Source organism: Manis javanica, chromosome 7 (assembly GCF_040802235.1).
Source record: "Manis javanica isolate MJ-LG chromosome 7, MJ_LKY, whole genome shotgun sequence".
NCBI classification, from domain to species: Eukaryota; Metazoa; Chordata; class Mammalia; order Pholidota; family Manidae; genus Manis; species Manis javanica.
This window is the reverse complement of record NC_133162.1, coordinates 33,349,893-33,372,844: the sequence shown is the minus strand read 5'-3', so window position 1 is coordinate 33,372,844 and position 22,952 is coordinate 33,349,893. Positions and strand designations below refer to the sequence as shown.

Sequence of the window (22,952 nt, the reverse complement as noted above, 5' to 3'; positions counted from 1 at the left end):
ATGAAAATTCTCTATCAGTAAGTCACTCATGAACGAAGTCTTCCTTATTTGCAGGTGGCACTTCTGGTTGCGAACGAGTTTTGGGAACAAGGAGACCTGGAGAGAATAGTGCTACAGCAGCAACCTATTGTAAAGACTCTGACATAAAAATGCATATTTGTTGAAAATTATCAATACGAATCAGTCTATTTTGTTCACTGAATCTTAGAGAACTATCTTAAAGGGATTTATTTCTGTTTCTAGCCTATGATGGACAGAAACAAGAGGGATGAACTACCTAAACTTCAAGTTGGATTTATTGATTTTGTCTGTACTTTTGTATATAAGGTAAGTAAACAAATTGAGTGAATACATAGTCATCTAGATGAGCAATTTTCTTTCAAACTGTAACAAAAATCAAAAGCCACCAACATGGAAAGCAAGTAAGGATGTTCTTGTTTCTCCAAAGTAGTTTGAGGAACTACCCTAATCTCTCATCCAAAGGTGGAATAAAAAGTGAGGGAACTCATATATGAGCAAACTGAACACTTACTTAGAAAACAGCACCCGGCTTTCCTGTTACCAAGGCACTGAGTTAAGACCTTAGCAGCTCTGAGCACTGTGACAATTCCTTACAGCCCCTTCTCTGCATATGAAGAGTACTGAAAATCAACTATGTGACTTAAATAGCTTCTGACCTACAATTCTCTCTAGGAGTTCTCACGGTTTCACAAAGAAATCACACCTATGCTGAATGGTCTTCAGAATAACAGAAGAGAATGGAAATCCCTAGCTGATGAGTATGACGAAAAGATGAAGGTAATAGAAGAGGAAATGAAAAAGCAAGAAGGAAACATAAATAACAAAGGTTAGATGAGATGTTCTTCCTTCTAGTAAAGTAGTTAGAGGTCAGGCTGAGTTTAATCTCACATGACAGAAGCCTAAAAAATAAAAGCCAACAGGAAACTTGCTTACACAGGAAACTATTGTACACAAACTGGTGATTATTAAGTTGATTAGTGGTTTGGGGTTTTTTTCCTCCAAAGATCTTACATATAATACCAGATGGCATTGACTGATCCAGAAGTAGAAGTTGGGGCTAGGTTTCTTTAACCACTGTAGAAGGCTCCTGAGGTACCTCTGCAGAATACTGAGTTTTTAGAAATAATTTGAAAACCAAAGAACCAGCTGAGAAAACAGCTTTAGTCCCAACTTGATGGAGATTCCAAGCCTTTGCCTATGCTTCAGATGTTCCCACACAATGCTGTTTTTCCCCATGAAATTTCTACTACTCAAGTCACTGTTAGGTTTAACAATTATCTTCAGAAAGTCTCTTTTGACATTCTAAGATCAACTGTTAGTTCATCAGATGACTCAAATGTCATCATGGAAGTAGAATGCTGTCATGTTTTCATATTTTGTCTTAAGAGTTCAGTGCTCAAAAGGTTTCCTAAGAAATTTTTAATGTTTAAAGAAGAAATAATTTCTATCTAGAAATTTCTATCTTGTAAAAAAAACATACATTCTTTGTAGTTGGTTCTATAGTGTTTAGTAGTATTTTCAAAAAATTCAGAGGGACAAAATATTTTGCTTAAAAGGTTAAGGATATCTTCAACAGAATAAAAGTAGTTGTTTCTGACTCCTTGATATCCATTCTGTATTTATGGGTGTCTGTTCTGTACAAGGCTGTGTCAGGCAGGCCCTGGGTAAAGGTGGGGTCCTTATCTCACAAGGCTTACCATCTGGTGGGGAAGCTAGACACTAAACAAATAAATGAACAATTGATTATATAACTAACTATCAAGGAAGCATGAGGTGTGCACCTGGGGCATCAGGGAAGGCTTTTTTGAAGAAGGCTGCTTAGGCTAACTCTGAAAGCAGTAGGCATTGGCTAAGCAAAGAAGAATAAAATATGTACAAAGACCTTGAAGTGGAAATAAGCTTGGTGCAACTGAGCAACTTAAAAACTGGTGGAGCTGGAATCTGGAGAGCAAGAAGGGCAAGGTACTGGCAAAGCTGGAAAGGCAGGCAGCTCTGGTAGTGTGCTGCCTGGGGAGCCTTGCTAAGCATTTGTCCTCCCAAGGGCAATGGGAAATCAGTGAAGGGATTTAAGCAGGAAAACAAGTTCTGATTTGCAAATCTGAAAGGTAACTAAAGAGCAATTTTTACTGAGAAAGTGAAAAGCAAAAGTGTATTTCTTAGTATAATTAAATTTAATCTTTATCTCAATTTTATGGTGAACAGGTCCTTTAACTGGCTCTTGACTTTTTCTTTTAATATTCGGTATACTGCATACGGATTTTTTATACTTTCTTTGCATAAAAAGCTACTTCTAATTTTTTTCCTGATGAGTCTCTATGAACTGAGAACATTATTTTCTATCTTCTGGTGCAAAGCAACAAGTCAGATTCCAAGATTGTGTGCATCAGTGCTTCTCTTGAGAAACAGATGTTAACTGGCTTATCATTCATTAAGGCCTGTTCTTTAAATTGGCCAATTCTGAACATGAATTCAAGTTTTTAAATGGTCAGATTCTTGATACTTGCTCTAAGTTAAAATTATTTACTTTGATGTAAGGTGATACTAATATCATGAGAATGCTAGAAGAAAAATACTGTATATCCGGACTTCTAATAATACTGCTTTTCTCCTTTTTACTAGCAGCAGAAGATTCAGTAAGTGGGGGTGTTGACAAAAAGTCCAAAACATGTCTAATATTGTAATATAATTCAACTGGCCTAAATTTCAAAAATTTCTACTTTGGAAAACAGAAAACATTCAAAAAAATATCAGCAAATGTCATTCAGCAAACCATCAAGTAACAGTAAGAAGCTCCTCAGAGAAGAAGCTATCCTGTACTGCCAAGAGAAAATATATTGCTAGCTTGAAAACAGAGGATAAAATAAAGTTCAATGAAAGTGCAAAATAAGATGAAAGTAAGCGTATTTGGGCATCAATTTGTTTTAAATTAAAAATATGTAATCCTGAAACTAGCCACCATTTTTTTTTTTTAATGTTCTTACTAATTGTATTCATTTGCTAGGCCTACCAGCGCAAAACACCACAGACTGGGTAGCTTAAACCAATGGAAATTTTTTCTCTCAATTCTGGAGGCTACAAGTCCAAGACCGAGGTGTTGACAGGGCTGGTTTCGCGTGAGGCCTCTCTGGCTTGCAGAAGGCATCTTGTCCACGTCTTCACGTGGTCTCCACTCTTGTGTGCCAGTCTTCTAATCTCCTCTTTTTATAAAGTCACATTGGATTAGGGCCTGTTCGTATGACCTCATTTTACCTTAATTACTTCCTCAAATGCCCTATTACGAAATACAGTCACATTCTGAGGTTCCAGGGGTTTGAGTTTCAACATATGAATTTGAGAGGGCTCACAAACATAACAATAATTCTGACTCATATCTCAAATATCTTCCTAAACTAAAAATATCTCAACATGTCTTAATGTAAGAGAAAATACAGTATGGAATATATAATATACGTAAATACTAATAGAACAATGAAAAAGCATGTCAGATGTTTCTCCAGTGGAAATGCTTACCATCTTTCCCAGGGTGAAGATCATACCACTTTGGGCAACTTATTTATGATGTCTTTGTCCTATGCCCATCCCTTCCCTCAAGCCTGAAGTCAATTATTTTATGTGTAAGAATATTTTGAAAGAATTATCAATTTATAAGATATTACCTGGATAATCCTAATGCAAGTTAAATCAGCTAATAGATATTATATATTAGGAAGCATGTAATTTAATGATGTAAGAACTTTACTATCAAAAGCAGTTTGGAAGGATTTCAACAGAGAAATTATTTTACAAAAATGATTACTAGCTAAAACTATCTCTTAGGCACTCTAAATATTCACTTGTCCAGAGAAATTAAGGACACACAACCACTTCTACTACATGGACATCAGAGAAATGTAAGATTTCTCCTTTACTTATCTATAATCATAGACCAAATTACAAAACAGACTACAATTACACCATAGATTTTGTTGTAAGAAGACACTTAAATTATAATAAATTGAATTGTCAGTCTATGAACTAACCTCAAATGTTTTGTTATTCAGGAGATATTGTTCAATTGTCAGCAGCCAAGAAATAAATCACCATTTGTTATATTTTTCCAAGTAGAAATTGTAAGATTTAAAATGATAAGATTTCTATTCTCACATTAGAATGTGAGGTCAATGAGGGGAAAGATTTTTGTCTATTTTTTTCATTGCTCTATCTTGGCACCTAGAGTAGTGCCTGGTACAAGGTAGATGCTCAGGAAATATGAATGAATGCTTTGAATAAATGTCATTAACAAACAGGCAAAATGAGGAATGCCTAAAAGTTAATAAAATATTCTTAGGGAGAAAACATATACACCCAAATGAGCATTGTCTATTTAAGTTGTCACCTCAGGTAAGTGATACATGTACACCTTATCTCCATTACTTAATTTTGAAGTTGCACTTCTACAATTATTTTAGAAACTGCGTAAGAAACTCTCTTCCTTTAGCCTTATGTAATTTTAGAGTCCATATTATCAGTCAGCTCAAACAACTTGCCCTCATCATTCACTAAATTGAGGTGTAAAGACATACTACCAGTGAAGGTCTGCAAAAAACAGGAACTCTGCTTAAAAGTATAAAAAATATAATTTCATATCCTGAAGCAATGGTCCAATGAACACCACTGATTGCACTATAGCAAAGTCTGGAGAAGGTCTGCTGGACAATTAAGCTTTAACTCATCATCTTGAGACCTTTTCAAAGATTTCTTAAGAATATAACTCCCATTACCTGTCACTGTATACGGATTAAGTGTTGTGATTATATATGATCTAAATTTGTAAATGTACTTGATGGCCATAAACCATACTTGCAATACCAAATATATGGATCTATTTTAAAGGGGCTTTTAGATATTCTTCCTAGTCATTATTTACTTTTGCAGGAATTTTATTTTCTGATGGTCACTAAACTATATTATTTTTTTCATAAAAAATATTTTACTACTTATATTCTATTACTAATATCAGTTTTGCTGCTGGACATTTCAACACTTTTTTCCTCAGAAATTAAGATTTTTTTCCCTCAGAAATCAAGATACCTTTTTATTCACTGTAAGTAATAAGATAAACAAATTTCTTTAAGAAACAAGGGCACTTTCAAGCAATGTTCAAGAGTAATAAACTACCACTGGTTCACTGGTTTCTGATAGTTTGGAAATGACTCCATCATTACTTCCCAGATAGTTACTTTGTAGCAATGTCCAACACAGTGCCTCAGACAGAACAGAAGCTTGGTAAATAGTTGCTGAGTTTATGAATAACAACTATTTAATAAAAAGTAAATGTCTAATACCATTTAAAAAACAAGACACTGAATTCTCTATTTTCTAGTTTAAAGCTAATTATTCTATGTTTAAATGTCATTTAAAATGGCATACCTTCAACAAAATAGCAGCAGACTCCGAGACTCCAAGAAGGAACTAGTGGTTACCAAAGGGGAGGGTTTAGGAGCGCTGGTGGGAGGGAAGGAGAAGGGGACTGAGGGGTATTATGTTTAGTACACATCGTGTGGGGGGATCACAGGGAGAACAGTGAAGCACAGAGAAGGCAAAGAGTGAATCTGTGGCATCTTACTACACTGATGGACTGTGCCTGCATTGGGGTATGGGTGGGGACTTGATAATACAGGTAAATGTAGTAACCACATTGTTTTTTCATGTGAAACCTTCATAAGACTGTATATCAATAATACCTTAATAAAAAATAAAAAAATATAAATAAGTAAATAAATAAAATAGCATACCTTCAACAAAATAATCGGAATTCTATGATTACTTCCTATGGGTTCTAGCTCCTATTAACCACATCATGCATCTTCTCTAAAAATGGGTCTTACCAAGTAGTGACTCTGTGGCATCTTACTACACTGATGAACAGTGACTTCAACAGGGTATAGGGGGGAACTTGATAATATGGATGAATGTAGTAACCACATGTTTTTTATGTGAAACCTTCTTCATAAGAGTGAATATCAATGATACCTTAATAAAAAAAATGGCTCTTACCTTCTAAAAAAAGTCAGTAAATCTTTTTGAAAATCTGATGAAAACTATGGACACTTTCCTCTAAAAATACACATAATCACAAACGTTTACACATAGATGGGCTTAGATGTCCTTAAGCCAATCCACTGACTCCTGGGGGTATGGACCCACAAATTAAGAAGCTACCTTCTGTAACATATCCCTGCATATAAGACTACCCACATGTGCATCTGAAACAAGCTCTGTATACACAGTCATATTAAATTAAATTATCTTATTGCATAATCTGTACCAGAGAGTCAACTTTTGTGAACACATCCACTATTTTAGATTACTGGGATCTCATTTGGCCCCCTGTGATATTAATTTACTTTGTAATAAATTCCCCACACACTGGGAAGTCAAATTTGATTATAACAAACTCCATTAAGTGGTAGAGGTGAGAAGCAAGAAAAAGGCAAGCAAAAAAAAAAAAGGCAATTAGAAACAGGTGGTAACAGAAACACAGGTGCTTAAAAGAGGGGTGGCCAGTCTATCAAAGGAAATAAAAGAAGTTGAAGACATACCTAATCTACATTATGAGTTTTGTGAGACTCCAATAATCCTAATAATTTAAGCTAACTGAGGCAAGGGAAGATAAATATGATCTAGTGGGGGAAAAAGACCCTACAAAATATAAGAACAATGGAATCTCTGCAGTGTACTAGCTCCAGCCTCTAGGAGCTACACACAGAACAGAGTTGTTGATAAGCAAGTGAAAAGATACATACAGGATGGAGAAACATGTCTTCAATATAACTAAAAATCTTCCAAAGCATATGACATCCAGAGAGTAGCTAGGTGATTATTTCCAAAGACAAACCACTCAAGCTGCAACTTACAGATAAAACTTTTATCAAGAATTTCCAAGTGTACTTCCACATTAAAGAATGTAGGCTCCTGTCTTCCATCTACAGAAATAAATCTTGAAAATAATCATCAAATTCTTCTTCCCTATTAAAAAAAGCACACATATTGATTAAAATCAACATTTAGTGAAAAAAGTTACTAGGTGACACATTATATGAGATTAATAAAAATATTTCATTTCAACGCATTTGCTGATTCTTATAGATCAATATATTTTATGATTCAGCCATTGAATAATTCTTAGGTTCTAGAAAAATCATAACTATAACTACATTGTTTAATTTAAAATGTTTCATATGTTGGTACCGCTCCCTAAATGTATTCATTACCTAATATACTTTCTGAAACATCATTGATTCTCTTTACTTTTTTGGTTGCCTTTATAACTTCTCTGTTCATTCTCATTTCAAGTTATAGTTTGATCAAGAAATGAATGAAAAACAAGTCTTACTCATAGGAATGAGAGAAATATGCTTAGGCTGAAGGTTTTCATCGCTCTAAGAATACTCAATATGTATTTGTAGCGGTAGAAATCATGTCTAAAACAACAGAACTGTGAAAGGAGGTATGAAATTATAATGTGTTAAAATATTATGAAACTTTGAGTACTAAATAAGTATTCATTCTGGGGATCCCAGTGGTATAGTAGAAGTAGCACAGATTTTCAGGTCAGTGTTTAAGTCCCAGCTCTGTCACTTGTAAGTTTGGTAGATCAGTTACTTAACTTCTTTGGGCTCAGGTCCTTATCTGTAAAATGGAAAGCATTATATCTTCTCAAAGAGTTGCTGTGAGGATTAAATGTATGCACAGTTACTTTCTTCCTTTTGGGAAAAGGGAGTCAAATTAAGTCTACCAGTCTCTTTAGAAAATGTTCTTTTAGATTAAGAGATTCACAATGGGACTCCATCATTTGGTTTTAAAAAAATTGTGAATGCATAAATCCATCACAACCATGTTCAAATAAAAAAATAATTCATTACAAAATCAGGAAAAGCCATCACAACCATGTTCAAATTAAAAAGTAATTCATTATAGAATCACAAAGTTGATTTAAAAATTATCTGCAATTTGGTAATACCCATGCTGCTATATCTTTTCCTGCTATATCTTTTCCCCGGCATGACAGCACAATGCAGAATTTCTTTTAATTGTAGAAATAAATTAAATATAAGAAATTAGCTGAATTTCTGTGTTGCTTTAAATGATCACTACTTGATCAATGTCAAATTTCTATAAGACACAGTGTTTTGGATTATGCAAGCCTTCTTAGGATTTACTCATGTATCTCCAAAGTCTAAAAAGGAGGTGACTTAGTCAACTTAGTCTAAGTCAACTCTAAGACTTAGCCTGTTATTTTTAGCTATAAAGCTCTTGAAAGGAAAGTTATATGGTTGAAATTTCAGTTAATAGTTATAACTAGGATAACAGTGTTTTATTTATAGCAATAACTTTTTTATAATCTGAGCTATACTGATTATATGGGTCACTTTATAATCTGTTTATTTGGCTAAGAAAAATGGTTAAAGTCACATTTTATAATGTTTATTTGGCTAAGAAAAATGGTTAAAGTCACAGGAAAAAAAATCTTATTTAAAAAAAAAAAAAAAAACTCTTTCCAATACACCTGAATTCTATTACACTGAGAATACACCATATAATTAGCAAGATGTTTTATAATCAGCTTAAATAAGTAAATTATGATTGATTCAATATGTCTTTTTCTATTATGAACTAATATGACTAGCAACTAACAAAATGAGACTATAGCTCTTCCTGTATTGGCAGGTATTATACCAGATGCTTTACATTCTTTATTTCATTATATCTTCACAGTAAGTTTTATGTACTAGGTATTATTTTATTCTCTTTTAACAGATCAAGCAAGTGGTAAACATTCCCAATATATGACAAGAGCTGGTGATATTCCAGCCCACATCTAGATAGTCCACAGCAGGAAACAATGCACACACTGACTTATCTGTCTTTGGGGCTAAGGTGAGTCTAGGCAAGTAAACTTTTACACCTGTATATACCTTCAAAGAACTTCCCTGTATAGGTTTATGATAATCAGAATATCATGGACAGGCTGCTCTGGAAGCTAGTAAACAGCCCTTCTTTGAAAGAATCTAAACAAAGACCAGAGGGCTGTCTATTAAGGTAAGCTGAGAAAGGATTTACTTACCAAGAGGAAGCTGGACAAGTTGGAAGTTTATGATCACAAACAATGGCTGAGAATAAACTCTGATCTTACCAAGCTGGGTGGCACTTAGCATTAAACAGATATTCATGATGCTAAGTTTTTTCATTAACTGTTATCAAGAATGGCTTCCTAAATTGATGTAAAAGGTACACATTACCTATTAATATCAGGACTTACTGTGATTTTTCATCTGTTTCTGGTAGTGGGCCCTTCCAAAGTTCAGATTCCAAAGTACCTTCTTCCTCATCAGAGCTTCCTGTTCATTAAAAGTATTTTTTTAAATGTATTATATTTAAAACACATTTTGAACTAGCTACCAATGAAATTAACTCAACTTCAGATTTAACTGAAATTTAGCTTCAATTTTTATGGCTCTGGAAATTTAATTAACTCTTCCGGACCAATAAATTCTTTTTATAAATAAATAAGCTGAGGTATACCAAAGAGTCTCAGCAAAAAGACCAAGGATTTAAATGTCTACAGGAAACTTCTCTAAGTTACCCTGAGAAAGTTGTAATTCCTATATTAACTCATAATGGAATTATCTCTTAAAATATATCTGTCTTTGATTTAGCTACTTCTTTTTATTGTTCATACATAAGAGATGAAAGTTAAGATTTCTGTAGAGAGTAATTTATATTAGGATCAAGACATCAAGAGAACTGAACTAGCATTAGGACCAGCTAAATTATGAAAATATATTTGTCAGAATTTTAAAAAAATTAATGCTGATTACATTCATAAGAAGCCTGTTTCAGTGAAGAAACAGCCATTCTCATACAATGTTAAGATAAAAAATTCTGTAAACCTTTTTCTTGAGGAAAATCTGGTAACACATGTCAGTTTAAAATGTAATATACCTTTTGACCAGCAATGCTGCTTTTAGGAGTTCAACTATTTACTTAGAATAAACACCTCAGATATATGTACAAAATATTCATTGTATAACAACAACAAAAGGAAACAACCAAAATCCCCACAAGTTAGGGATGAAGGATTTGTTAAATGAATACTACACAGCTATATAAACCTTAGTATGTCTATATATATTACCATGGAAAAACATCTGCACTATATCAAATTACAGTAAGTTAGAGAAAGCATGAGTAATATAATCCAATTTATGGTTAAAACATTATATAGATCTACATAATATTATATACAGTGCTATATATGTTATGTATATAAATAAGTTTGTAAGGACCAACCAAACTTAACAGTGATTATATTACCCCATGGGCCTGGGATAATTTCACTTTCTGCTTTAAGCATTTCCAAATTTAAAAAATTTTAAACAATGACCATGTATTTATTGCCTTTAAAAATCAGTAAAAACAATAAAGATACTTCTATTTTAAAAACACAAAACAGACATATTTCAAATGAATCACCCTATATTGGTCAAAATGATCAAATATAGAAAACTGTATTATGATGCAATAAAATTGTATACCACAAATTATTTACATTGGCAAGTAATTTGTCTCCAATAACGACCATTAGTCTAAAAAAGAAATGAGACACATTCAGCCTGTCAATGCAGAATGTCCCTTAAACACAACACAAAAATAAAACAGCATTAATTTGCCACAGTGGTTCTAGCCTTTTACCTGTTGGACTTTGGTCCTTGAATCAGCATGTGTGTCTGAACTTTGGTCCTAACTGAATCTATTCTGGCACAAATTCTAACAAAAATGGGGGAAGAAAGGGGGTGGTGGTGGTGGTGGTTATATTTCTGATTATCCACATACAAAGATGATAAAGTTATAAAAGCCTTGGGAACAAGATTCCTGCTTAGTGACAGCCAGCAATGGAACTGCAGTGACCCAAAGTAATATGAGAGAAGAAAGAATATAAGTCTTCTACTCTTTATTTTTATGACAATTCACTGACATGAGATAAACAAAGCACAGAAAAACTAATCAGGCGTAATAAAGTTATCACTATCGTGCTACCCTGTTACTGATGTCAGAGAACAAAACCTACAAGGCCTTTGAAAGTGGGCAGCTAATTTCAAAAGGCCTTACAACCACCTGTTCTCTTGTTCCCTCTCAAAAATACTTCCCACATGCCAGCTTTCTTACACCAGTTTTCTGATACCAGACATCCAGTTTTCCTAAAATAAAATCAGTTTAGAATAATTAATAAAATAACTCTGAAAAAGTACATGCTGAAAAAGTGTCAAATATCCTTAGAGAATCAAATCTCCAAAATTGGATTACATGACCTTTAAGGTCCCTTACAACCCTATGGTTCTATAATATTCTAGTTCTCTGATGGTGACAATAACTACAAACCATTCCTATAATTGTTATAACCTACTAGAGGTGGGAGGTATTACTAAGGAAATAACATGAGAAGAATGGGCAATCCAAAATGGTATTTTCACATCAATGTCAAATCTAAGCAGGAATTACAGGGGGTCAGGATTTAGGTCACTGACTCTGTCTGCGAAGGGAATATTGGAGGTCTTTAATCCAACCCTTATCTAACGAATGGACCCCTTATTCAAACACTCCAATAACAAGAATGTCCAATCTCTGCTTGAAAACCTCACTACTTCTGGAAGCAACCCAGTCCTCCCTTCCTTGCTTCAGATAGTTCTAATTGACAAGTTTTTCCTTAAATTCTGGCAAAAATCTGCTTTTGGCTAATTTTTATCCATAGACTATCCAGTTCAGTATCACTTCTGAAAATATCTAGTTTCCATGCCCACCTCCTTACACCTTCCCTCCCATCCACTTTCTACCCCAGCTCAAATCTACAGTTCCTTCAACCTTCTCCTTATGACACAATTTCAAGCTCTGTCGACATCTTGGTTACTCTGCTCTTGACCTGTTTTAAGTTTTCATGTTCCTTTTAGAATGTGAAGCAAACCGCCTAAAATTTTCTCTGTATGCCTTGAAGAATGAGAGCATCTTGGTTTTTCTCAACATCATAAGGTACCTAAATAACCTGGTCCACTGACAAAGTGGCAAGTCTCCAATTACGATTAAAAAAATGCACAGGTCAGATTTTGACAGACTTAACTTTTGATTGGACCAATTCTAGAAAACACAGAACCCTTTCAATTTTTAATTTCTGGTATTTTTCTTTTCTCTGACAGCAATAATAACTGAAGATTATCAAGGATTTAGTTTGTATCAGATGTGTTTTACATGTATATTATCTCATTTGACTCTGATAATAACCCAATGAAGTTAAGCCTCTTTATAACCATTTTACAAAGAGAATTGGGACATAGACCAAACAATTTAATGTGGATTTGTATAAAGATCTGCCACAGTTGGGGTCTAAAGAGAGGACTTAGATTTGATTCACTGCTGAACAGTTACTGATGACAGGTATAAGGGCATAGACTTTGGAGTTTTAAACCTATGTTTAATCCCAGCTCTGACATTAACAAACTATTTAACCTTAGGAAATTTATATAAATTCTCTGGGTCTTGATTCTCTTATCTGCAAAATGGGGTATTATATGCTCATTATAAAGATTACCACTAACCTACTTTCATTTTGTCCACAGAGTAAACAATCAACAAATCCAAGTTAAAATTTTCCCCCTATGGATTTGGTTTTAAAAATCCATATGTTAAATGGGGATAAAGGGTAACTAAATATTATCCAAATGCAAATGAAAGATACAAATAACAAAATTTGAATTCTAAAAGCACCAAGACCATCCAAGACAGATCACTGACCATGAGAGAGGATATCTGGGTTTGGCATGCCTTAACAAGGTGTCTTATCTCCTACTCACTAAAGTAAATGGCTTTCTGGTTGCCAAACATGACAGGTCACCTTGAGGAGGATAATTTGCTTCTTCAAGAACCAAACTAAGGTAGAGGTTCTTCAGACTGGGTTCAGTATTCTTCCCTCCCTACTACTATAAGTTTCACCTAGCTGAGAAGAAACAGGGCTATTTCTGGGAGATGAGGGAGGATCAAGAGGGCTGTGGGTAGGGGAGTGGGAGGGAGAAGGAAGGAAGAGGAACTGAAAAAATGAGTATGTGAGTAAATCAAGACACTTCCCAAAGGATGTTTTATTAATGAAAAACTGGAATTGTAAAAGAGCAGTATTTTTTTCTATATTGTATAGGCTTTCACACCTCTCATTGCAATGTGTATTATTAAGTGTATAAAAACTAAAATTAAATTACCCATTTTAACCTGTGTATCCTTTTTAAAGAAGTACATTTTTACTACTTTATCCCCAAATAGTGTAAATCTATCAGTATCATGTCTGGCTATGTTCTAGAAATTGTCACTAAACCTCACCTAATTTAGGAGAAGGAACTATTGATAAAATGTGGAGAAAGGACATGTCAGTGCTTTCAAATATGTTGAAAACAAAACTGGTATGAGTGAAATAATTTATGAGGACTATGTTGTATTCCTAAACTATAGGAATGCCTCTGATATCTCGCTCTCCATTAAATTTTCAAGCAGTAATATAGATGGAAGTGTTCCTAAGGCTAAATAGCTGTCACCAGATAAAATAAAACAACAGTAAAGAAAGTAGATCAATTAATTACTAAGTAAATGCAAAATTAAATCAACTACCCCCAAAGTCAAAATATAGACAAAGAGTACAGAATATGATGCCTAATATATAAAGAATAGAGGAGGAAGAAAAAGGAAGAAAAAAATAAAAAAGAACCTTTAGGTTGTGTTTGTAATGGCATACTAAGTGAGTTTAGTTAGACTGTTAGATAGTAAAGAAGCTACCCTTGAACCTTTGGTAACCACGAATCTGAAGTCTGCAATGGCAATAAGTACATATATATCGTTAACCACCCTAAATGTAAATGGTCTGAATGCAACAATCAAAAGACACAGAGTCACTGAATGGATAAAAAACAAGACCCAACTGTATGCTGCCTACAAGAGACTCACTTCAAACCCAAAGACATACACAGACTAAAAGTGAAGGGATGGAAAAAGATATTTCATGCAACTAATAGGGAGAAAAAAGCAGGTATTGCAGTACTTGTATCAGATGGAATAGACTTCAAAATAAAGTAACAAGAGACAAAGAAGGACATTTCATAATGATAAAGGGGTCAGTCCAACAAGAGAACATAACCATTATAAATATCTATGCACCCAACATAGGAGTGAAACAAATATTAACATAATTAAAGGGGGAAATAGAATGTAATACATTCATTTTAGGAGACTTCAACACACCACTCACTCCAAAGGACAGATCAACCAGACAGAATATAAGTAAGGAGACAGAGGCACTGAACAACACAATAGAACAGAGGGACCTAACAGACATCTACAGAAAACTCCACTCAAAAGCAGCAGGATACACATTCTTCTTAAGTACACATAGAACATTTTCAAGGACAGATCATACACTAAGCCACAAAAAGAGCCTCAGTAAATTCAGAAGGATCAAAATTGTACTAACCAGCTTCTCAGGCCACAAAGGAATGAAACTAGAAATAATTATGCAAAGAAAACAGACAAGCCCACAAACACATGGAGGCTTAACAACATGCTCCTAAATAATCAATGGATCAATGACCAAATAAAAACAGAGATCAAGTAATATCAATATATGGAGACAAATGACAACAATAACACTACAAAATCTGTGAGATACAGCAAAGGATGTGCTAAGAGGGAAAAATATTGCAATACAGGCTTACCTCAGGAAAAAAGAACAATCCTATATGAATAGTCTATATTCACAATTAATGAAACTAGAAAAAGAAGAAAAAATGAGGCCCAAAGTTAGTAGAAGGGACATAATAAAGATAAGAGCAGAAATAAATAAAATTGAGAAGAATAAAACAATAGAAAGAATCAATGAAAGCAGGAGCTGGTTCTTCAAGAAAATTAACAAAATACATAAACCCCTACCAGACTTATCAAGAAAAAAAGAGAGTCTACACACACATAAAAAGAATCAGAAATGAGAAAGGAAAAATTACTACAGATACTACAGAAATACAAAGAATTATCAGAGAATACTGTGAAAAATTATATGCTAACAAATTGAATGACCTAGAAGAAACGGACAACTTTCTAGAAAAATACAACCTTCCAAGACTGACCCAGGAAGAAACAGAAAACCTGAACAGACCAATTACCAGCAATGAAATTGAATTGGTAATAAAAAAACTACCTAAGAACAAAACCCTTAGGCCAGATGGCTTCACTGCTGAAATTTATCAAACATTTAGTGAAGACCTAATACCCATCCTCCTTAAAGTTTTCCAAAAAGTAGAAGAGGAGGGAATACTTACAAACTCATTCTGTGAGGCCAGCATCACTCTAATACCAAAACAAGACAAAGACACCACAATAAAGAAAGTTACAGACCAATATCCTTGATGCACATAGATGCAAAAATACTCAAAAAAATATTAGCAAACCAATTCAAAAATACATCAAAACAATCATCCATCATGATCAAGTAGGATTTATTCCAGGGATGCAAGGATGGTACAATATTTGAAAATCCATCAATATCACACACCACTTCAACAAAAAGAAGGACAAAAACCACATGATCATCTCCATAGATGCTGAAAAAGCATTTGATAAAATTCAACATTCATTCATGATAAAAACTCTCAACAAAATGTGTATAGAGGGCAAGTACCTCAACATAATAAAGGCCATGTATGACAAACCCACAGCCAGCATCATACTTAACAGCAAAAAGCTGAACGCTTTTCCTTTAAGATTGGGAACAAGACAGAATGCCCACTGTGTCCCCAGTTTTATTCAAAATAGTACTGGAGGTCCTAGCCGCGGCAATCAGACAACACAAAGAAATAAAAGGCATCCAGATTGGTAAGGAAGTTAAACTGTGATTGTTTGCAGATGACATGATTTTGTACATAAAAAATCCACCCAAAAACTACTAGAACAAATAGCTGAATTCAGCAAGGTTGCAGGATACAAAATTAATACACAGAAATCTGTTGCATTCGTATACACTAATGATGAACTAGGAGAAAGAGAAATTAGGAAAACAATTCCATTCAAAATTGCATCAAAAAGAATAAAATACCTAGGAGTAAACCTAAGCAAGGAGGTGAAAGACGTATACCCTAAAAACTATAAAATACTCTTGAGAGAAATTAAAGAAGATACCAATAAAAGGAAATACATCCCATGCTCATGGATAGGAAGAATTAATACTGTCAAAATGGCCACATCTTGCCTAAAGCAATATACAGATTCAATGCAATCCCTATCCAAATACCAATGGCATTCTTCAATGAACTAGAGTAAATAGTTCTAAAATTCATATGGAACCACAAAAGACCCCGAATAGCCAAAGCAATCCTGAGAAAGAAGAATAAAGTTGGAGGATTACACTCCCCGACTTCAAGCTCTAATACAAAGCCACAGTAATCAAGACAATTTGGTACTGGCACAAGAACGCAGGTCAATGGAACAGAATAGAGAGCCCAGATACAAACCAAACATATATGGTCAATTAATATACGATAAAGGAGCCATGGATATACAATGGGGAAATAACAGCCTCTTCACCAACTGGTGTTGGCAAAACCTGACAGCTAAATGCAAGAGAATGAAACTGGATTATTGTCTAACTCCATACACATAAGTGTATGGATCAAAGACCTGAATGTAAGTCATGAAACCATAAAACTCTTAGAAGAAAACATAGGCAAAATTCTCTTGAATATAAACATAAGAAACTTTTTCATGAACACATCTGCTTGAGCAAGGGAAACAAAAGCAAAAATGAACAAGTGGGACTACATCAAACTAAGAAGCTTCTGTACAGCAAAGGACACTATCAGCAGAACAAAAAGGCATCCTACAGTATGGAAGAATATATTCGTAAACAACAAAATCCAACAAGGGATTAACATCCAAAATATATAAAGAACTCACATACCTCAACACCCAAAAAGCAAATCACCCAATAAAAAAATGGGCGGAGGATATGAACGGACAATTTTCCAAAGAAGAAATTCAGATGGCTAACAGGCACATGAAAAGATGCTCCTCATCACTAATTATCAGGGAAATGTAAATTAAAACCACAATGAGATATCACCTCACACCAGTTAGTATGGCCACCATCTAAAAGACAAGCACCAACAAATGCTGGCAAGGATGCAGAGAAAGGGGAACCCTTCTATACTACACTGCTGGCAGGAATGTAAATTAGTTCAACCATTGTGGGAAGCAATATGGAAGTTCCTCAAAACACTAAAAAGAGAAGTACCACTTGACCCAGGAATTCCACTCCTAGGTATTTATCCAAAGGAAACAAGATCTCAGATTCAAAAACATATGCACCCCTATGTTTATTACAGCACTATTTACAATAGCCAAGATATGGAAGCAACCTAAGTGTCCATCAGTGGATGAATGGATAAAGAAGATGTGGTACATATACACAATGGAATATTATTCAGCCATAAGAAGAAAACAAATCCTACCATTTGCAACAAGCTGAATGGAGCTAGAGGGTATTATGCTCAGAGAAAGACAAGTACCAATGATTTCATTCATTTGTGGAGTATAACAACAAAGCAAAACTGAAGGAACAAAACAGCAGCAGCCTCACAGACTCCAAGGGGGGACTAGCTGTTACCAAAGGGGAGGGGTGGGAAGGGAGGGAGAAGGGGATTGAGGGGTATTGATTGGTACACATGGTGTGTGTTGGGGGGTCATGGGGAAGACAGTGTAGCATAGAGAAAACAAGTTGTGACCCTGCGGCATCTTACTAAGCTGATGGACAATGACTTCAAATGGGGTATGGGGGGGACTTGATAATATAGGTGAATGTAGTAACCACAGTGTTTTTCATGTGAAACCTTCATAAGAGTATATATCAGTGATATCTTAGTAAAAACAAATTATCAAGCAGTAAATACCTTAAAATTTCCATTTTTCTGGATGTAAAATTTCTAAATATTGAACACTTAAAAATCCTCAAGAATTACTGTAAAATATTAATAATGTTTATATTTGAATGGTGGAATTTGGAGTTATCACTACTTTTTTTCCTGAATTTGTCACAGTAAATATATACTACTTTAAAATCAGAAAAGTATCTTAATTATTAGATGTATAAATTTCCAAGTAAGCCTAGAAGTCTCTGTTTCTGAATTTCTATAAAATAAGTCTATAAATTTCTATAAAAAATCTATGAATTAGATACGCTATTCAACTATGTTTGGTTAGGCCCTCAGCCTACAGCAAGACTTTAAAAGAAATTTAATGTTGTATTACTGTTGAGATATGAGGCTACTGCTTGTTCTATCAGAAATGGGTGCCCCATTTTATGAGCCCACAGGAGAATCTGCTGTCAAAATTGTGGCTGGAAAAAACTGAACTCACTGCTTATTATTCTATGGGTATGATTAAGCATTCTATTAGTGGTTTCCTTCTTTGGTTTGGCTGTTTGGAAGAAGAGTGACAAATCTGTGATCTACCTTTGTAATTTATGCAGGACTTTTTAGTAAACATTTGTCCATATTAATTTTATCTCCAGCTTTACTTTGCTATTCTATTTTTTCATTATTCTAATTTTACCTTTAAAAGTCTTATTTTATTGTGCATATTTTTGTGAGTTATTGTAAATATTTTTGTACTACTATGGGGGAAAATCATAAAATTTACATAAAATATTCAATGAAATCCAATCTAATTTGATCCAATCTGGTGAAAATCATAGTTATTAAAAAACAAACCAGTAGCAACAGGCTGCCAACATTATGTATACACAAGGCACATGCTTAATTTGATCAACCACAATCACCAAATGACAGAGAAAATTCAGTCTCATGTAATATAAGCAATATTTCTTAATCCACTTACCCAATTCTTTTTCCATCCTGACCTTAGCCATATGTTTCTTTATTCATTTTCCATAATGTGAAATTGAAATGTGTATCTATTGTATTTACTGAAAAAATATTTTTATGCCCTTTTATACTTAAAATAAGAAACTCTTAAATGTTCTAAATTGGGGATGAAATCATACACTTTTGGTCTTTTTTCTGTGATTTTCTCACATAGTACAAAACCAAAAAAGAATTGACATCAGAGCAAGTTACAATTCATGGGAAATTCTAGTTGCAAATAATATGAATCTATATGCTTTTATTAAAGATATACTCACTATTTATAGAGTTTTCTGATTTCTTTGAGGATGAAAACAATGTTGTTAAGAATGATTTTGCATTGGTGCAACAACTGCAGCTCTAACTAAAATTCTTTCCAATTGTCTAGTTTGTAGTCTTAGAAAAAAGCACTTCCCTGTCTTCTAATCTTTCACATTCCTTAGACTTACCTCCCTAATTAAAATGTTAGCTTCTTTTAGACAGGGGTAGTGTATGCCCTTGTGTAGCTTAGAATACCTAGCACAAAGCTTAAAAAATAATGAATACTTGCAGCACTATTTACAATAACCAAGATATGGAAGCACCCTAAGTGTCCATCAGTAGATGAATGGATAAAGAAGATGTGGTACATATACACAATGGAATATTATTCAGCCATAAAAAGAAAACAAATCCTACCATTTGTAACAACATGGATGGAGCTAGAGGGTATTATGCTCAGTGAAATAAGACAGGCAGAGAAAGACAAGCACCAAGTGATTTCACTCATTTGTGGAGTGTAACAACAAAGCAAAACTGAAGGAACAAAACAGCAGCAGACTCACAGACTCCAAGAAGGGACTAGTGGTTACCAAAGAGAAAGGAAGTGGGAGGGCAGGCAGAGGGGAGGGAGAAGGGGATTAAGGGGCATTATGGTTAGTACACATAGTGTAGCAGGGGCATGGGGAAGGCAGTATAGCACAGAGAGGACAAGTAATGACTCTATAGCATCTTACTACACTGATGGACAGGGACTGTAATGGGGTATGTAGAGGGGGACTTGATAATATGGGTGAATGTAATAACCACAATGTTGCTCATGTAAGACCTGCATAAGATTGTATATCAATAATACTGTAATAATAAAAAAAATGAATACTTGTTAAAAAAAAGTATTATGTTGCTTAGAAAAAAAAAGCACAGTGCTTTCTCTACATCATAGGCATTAATTAGGTGCAATATAACTAGTATTTTATCTGTGGAGATATTCAACATCTGAAAGCAATTGACAAATTAATCCTCATTTTTCAAAATACTTTTTCAAAGGTCAAATACAGGTAAGAATGAATTCTCAGAAAGTGAAAAATCACATAAATTAAGACATAAAAAAAACATTTTTTTAGTTCTACAATGGCTATCCAGTGAGGGAAACAAAAAGAAACATACTTAAGATCTATTAACTTGGTTTTTAAAAAACATCATTATACGGAGTTTCCTGCAATAAGATTTCAGGGGAAATATTTCTGAAGGTTTCTAAATCAAAAAAGGACAGATAACAAAGGGTAACAGTTCCTCCAACTTCCCTGGAGAGGCAGTCTCATAAGCCATAGCTCTCTCACGAATGGCCTCTTTCAGGCCAGATGCCGAGCATGGGAGAACTGCAGGGTAAAGACTCCCAAGAAAGCCAAGGCCTGGACTGCCAGCAGCTGTTTCATGGTACTGTCTCTTCACTCCTCATTTCCTAGCCACAGAGAGTGAATAAATACATAGCTAAGCTTCTGGTAGCAAAAAAAACATATTCCTCTCCATCGTCATCTCTGTTATATGATGAACATACCTGCTTCCAAATGACTACAGGTTAGGAAGTTAGGCTTACTCTGGGGGCCTAAGGACATAATCAGAAAAAAGAGAAGAAGTTGTAGGTTTGGGTTAATGTTAAAAGAACCTGGTAGCAAAACCAACAACCATCTGAAATGTAAAGGAGTATTTTGGAGAGCAGTGGGTTCCTTTTCCCTGAAGAAGGAGAACAAATACATGACACACAGCAGCACATCTCAAACATTACTGTGCATATGAAATCCTCCTAGGAACTTAAAATGAAACTGTAATTCAGGGGCTCTGGGAGGTTTGGAGGTTGTGCATTTCTACCAAGTTCCAAGTGATGACAAAGCCAGAGAACCACACTTTGAAAGAAGAAAAACACAGAATTTCTTTTTGATCATGATTCCAGGGCAGACCTCTGATGTTTCTTTAAACACTGAGAGATGAGAGACTGCTTTGACTTCACTAAATCACCCACTTACCTAACATTTACTGAATGCCTATGATGTGGAGAAAGCACTGTGCTTAGGAATTGAAAATAAAGAATTAAGAATTAAACAAATCACACAGTCCCTTCTTTAATAGAAAATAAATAAATTATTCCACAGGTGATGGTATTTCTAAAGGGTAAGTGCATGGTGCTACTGGATTGTGTTAACAGGGAACTAACCTTGTATGGAGGAGTGGCTGAAGGGTATCAGGAAAGGCCTTCCAAAGAACTGAGCTTATGGATGAAGTGGTGGTGGAAGAGGTAAGACCTTGAACATTCTGCCAACACAGTCCACCTAAGTACCTTGTTCTGCTCATACCTTCTGAAGCAGACTGGTCCCCAAAGTCAAGCTATTGATCTTTTTTCTTACATTCTCTATCCATTCATCTACTTATTTAACATTTGTAGGATAGTAAACTGAAGCTCTTGGAATAATGGGATCACACAAGGAGAAGATAGAGAAAGAAAAGAAGTTTTTAAGATTCCTGAGCAACTCCAACACCTAAGGGTTAAGACTGAGCAGGAAGTCTTTTTTTTTTTCTTTCTGTTTATTTTATTTTATTTTGGTATCATTAATCTACAATTACATGAAGAACATTATGTTTACCAGGCTCCCCCCTTCACCAAGTCCCCCCCACATACCCCTTTACAGTCACTGTCCATCTGAGCAGGAAGTCTTTTGACTGATAGTCTTTAAAAGAGGCTGAGGAGAGGCCAGAAATATACGAAGGAAATCCAGAACGTAGATTGTTTTAAGGAGGAGTAACCATAGTCTAAGAGCAGCTAAGATATTAAGCATTACTAATTACCATTCAAGTGTGCGCCCAATTAAGGTGGTCTGGCAAGAAACTATCACATCAAGATCATACTAGTTCCAGATATCCCAGATAAGAAGATATTAAAGAGTTGTACACAGTTTTCCCAAAAGTTTACTAAAATGTTGTCATTTTCTGCTTTCTACCATACAGGTAGGAAAAAGAACTATATCCTGTACTCTTTGCTATAAAGGTGCTCTGAATAAAAATAAATTAAGAAAGAGATGTCTCAATTCCACTCTGCTTTGGTTTTCTATCCCTGAAGTTGCCCTGAAACAATCTTCAAAGTCTTTCATTTTCTCATTCTTTATTATTTATGCCTAATATGTGCTAGTAGGGCAGTGGGGATACAGGAACAAACACAGCATACAGAATTTCTGCCCTCCTTAGGCTTTTATGTAATTATCGTGTGTGTGATGAAGGCAAAGTTCCAGGGCTGTGATAGCATTATAAATGGGAGTCTTAATTTAGATTCATGGTCAGGGATGGAGTCAGAAACGATCCCTGAGGAAGTGGTATTTAAACTTAGACCTGAAAGGTAAGTTAGGATGGGACTGGTGGGGTTAGGAAGCGAAGAAGCATCATCTATGTAGTCCCTAAATGGAAAAGTGTTTGGCATTTTCTGGAAACTGGAAGGCCACATGGGTGGAGTGTAAAGCTGAGGTAGAGGGTGGTGAAAGACAAGCCTTGTCTGCCAGGTCATATAGCTTTTAGGTTCTGCCCAGATTCTGGCTGTATTCTAAGAGCAACTGGAAATCACTGTTTTATGGAGAATGGATTAAAGGGAGGATGGGTTGAGATGACAAAACAGTAGCAGAACTAGTAAGGGAAACACAGCAATACCTAGAT

The 22,952-nt window shown here is 34.8% G+C and overlaps 2 protein-coding genes across 28 annotated transcripts in view; one reads left to right on the top strand and one right to left on the bottom strand.

The window, feature by feature from the left end:
• PDE6C (phosphodiesterase 6C) overlaps positions 1-3,044 on the top strand; it is a 56,735-nt gene extending 53,691 nt beyond the window's left edge. For 6 of the 12 annotated variants that reach the window (XM_073240676.1, XM_073240670.1, XM_073240669.1 and 3 more), the window contains 4 exons: positions 55-129; positions 244-327; positions 694-847; positions 2,751-3,044. In XM_073240676.1, coding sequence (XP_073096777.1) covers positions 55-129; positions 244-327; positions 694-847; positions 2,751-2,908 — 471 coding nt within the window. In that variant the 3' untranslated portion in view covers positions 2,909-3,044. Of the gene's footprint in view, positions 1-54; positions 130-243; positions 328-693; positions 935-2,640 lie in introns of those variants that run through there. The other 6 variants (XM_073240672.1, XM_017678018.3, XM_073240671.1 and 3 more) reach the window with 4 other exon arrangements.
• LOC108408187 (protein FRA10AC1) overlaps positions 1-22,952 on the bottom strand; it is a 61,736-nt gene that overhangs the window by 17,800 nt on the left and 20,984 nt on the right. For 11 of the 16 annotated variants that reach the window (XM_073240679.1, XM_073240682.1, XM_073240677.1 and 8 more), the window contains 2 exons: positions 9,323-9,401; positions 6,914-7,029 (listed from right to left, as the gene is read on the bottom strand). In XM_073240679.1, the coding sequence (XP_073096780.1) occupies positions 6,987-7,029; positions 9,323-9,401 (122 nt within the window). In that variant the 3' untranslated portion in view covers positions 6,914-6,986. Of the gene's footprint in view, positions 1-6,913; positions 7,030-9,322; positions 9,402-20,782; positions 20,863-22,952 lie in introns of those variants that run through there. The other 5 variants (XR_012133123.1, XM_073240683.1, XM_037015629.2 and 2 more) reach the window with 3 other exon arrangements.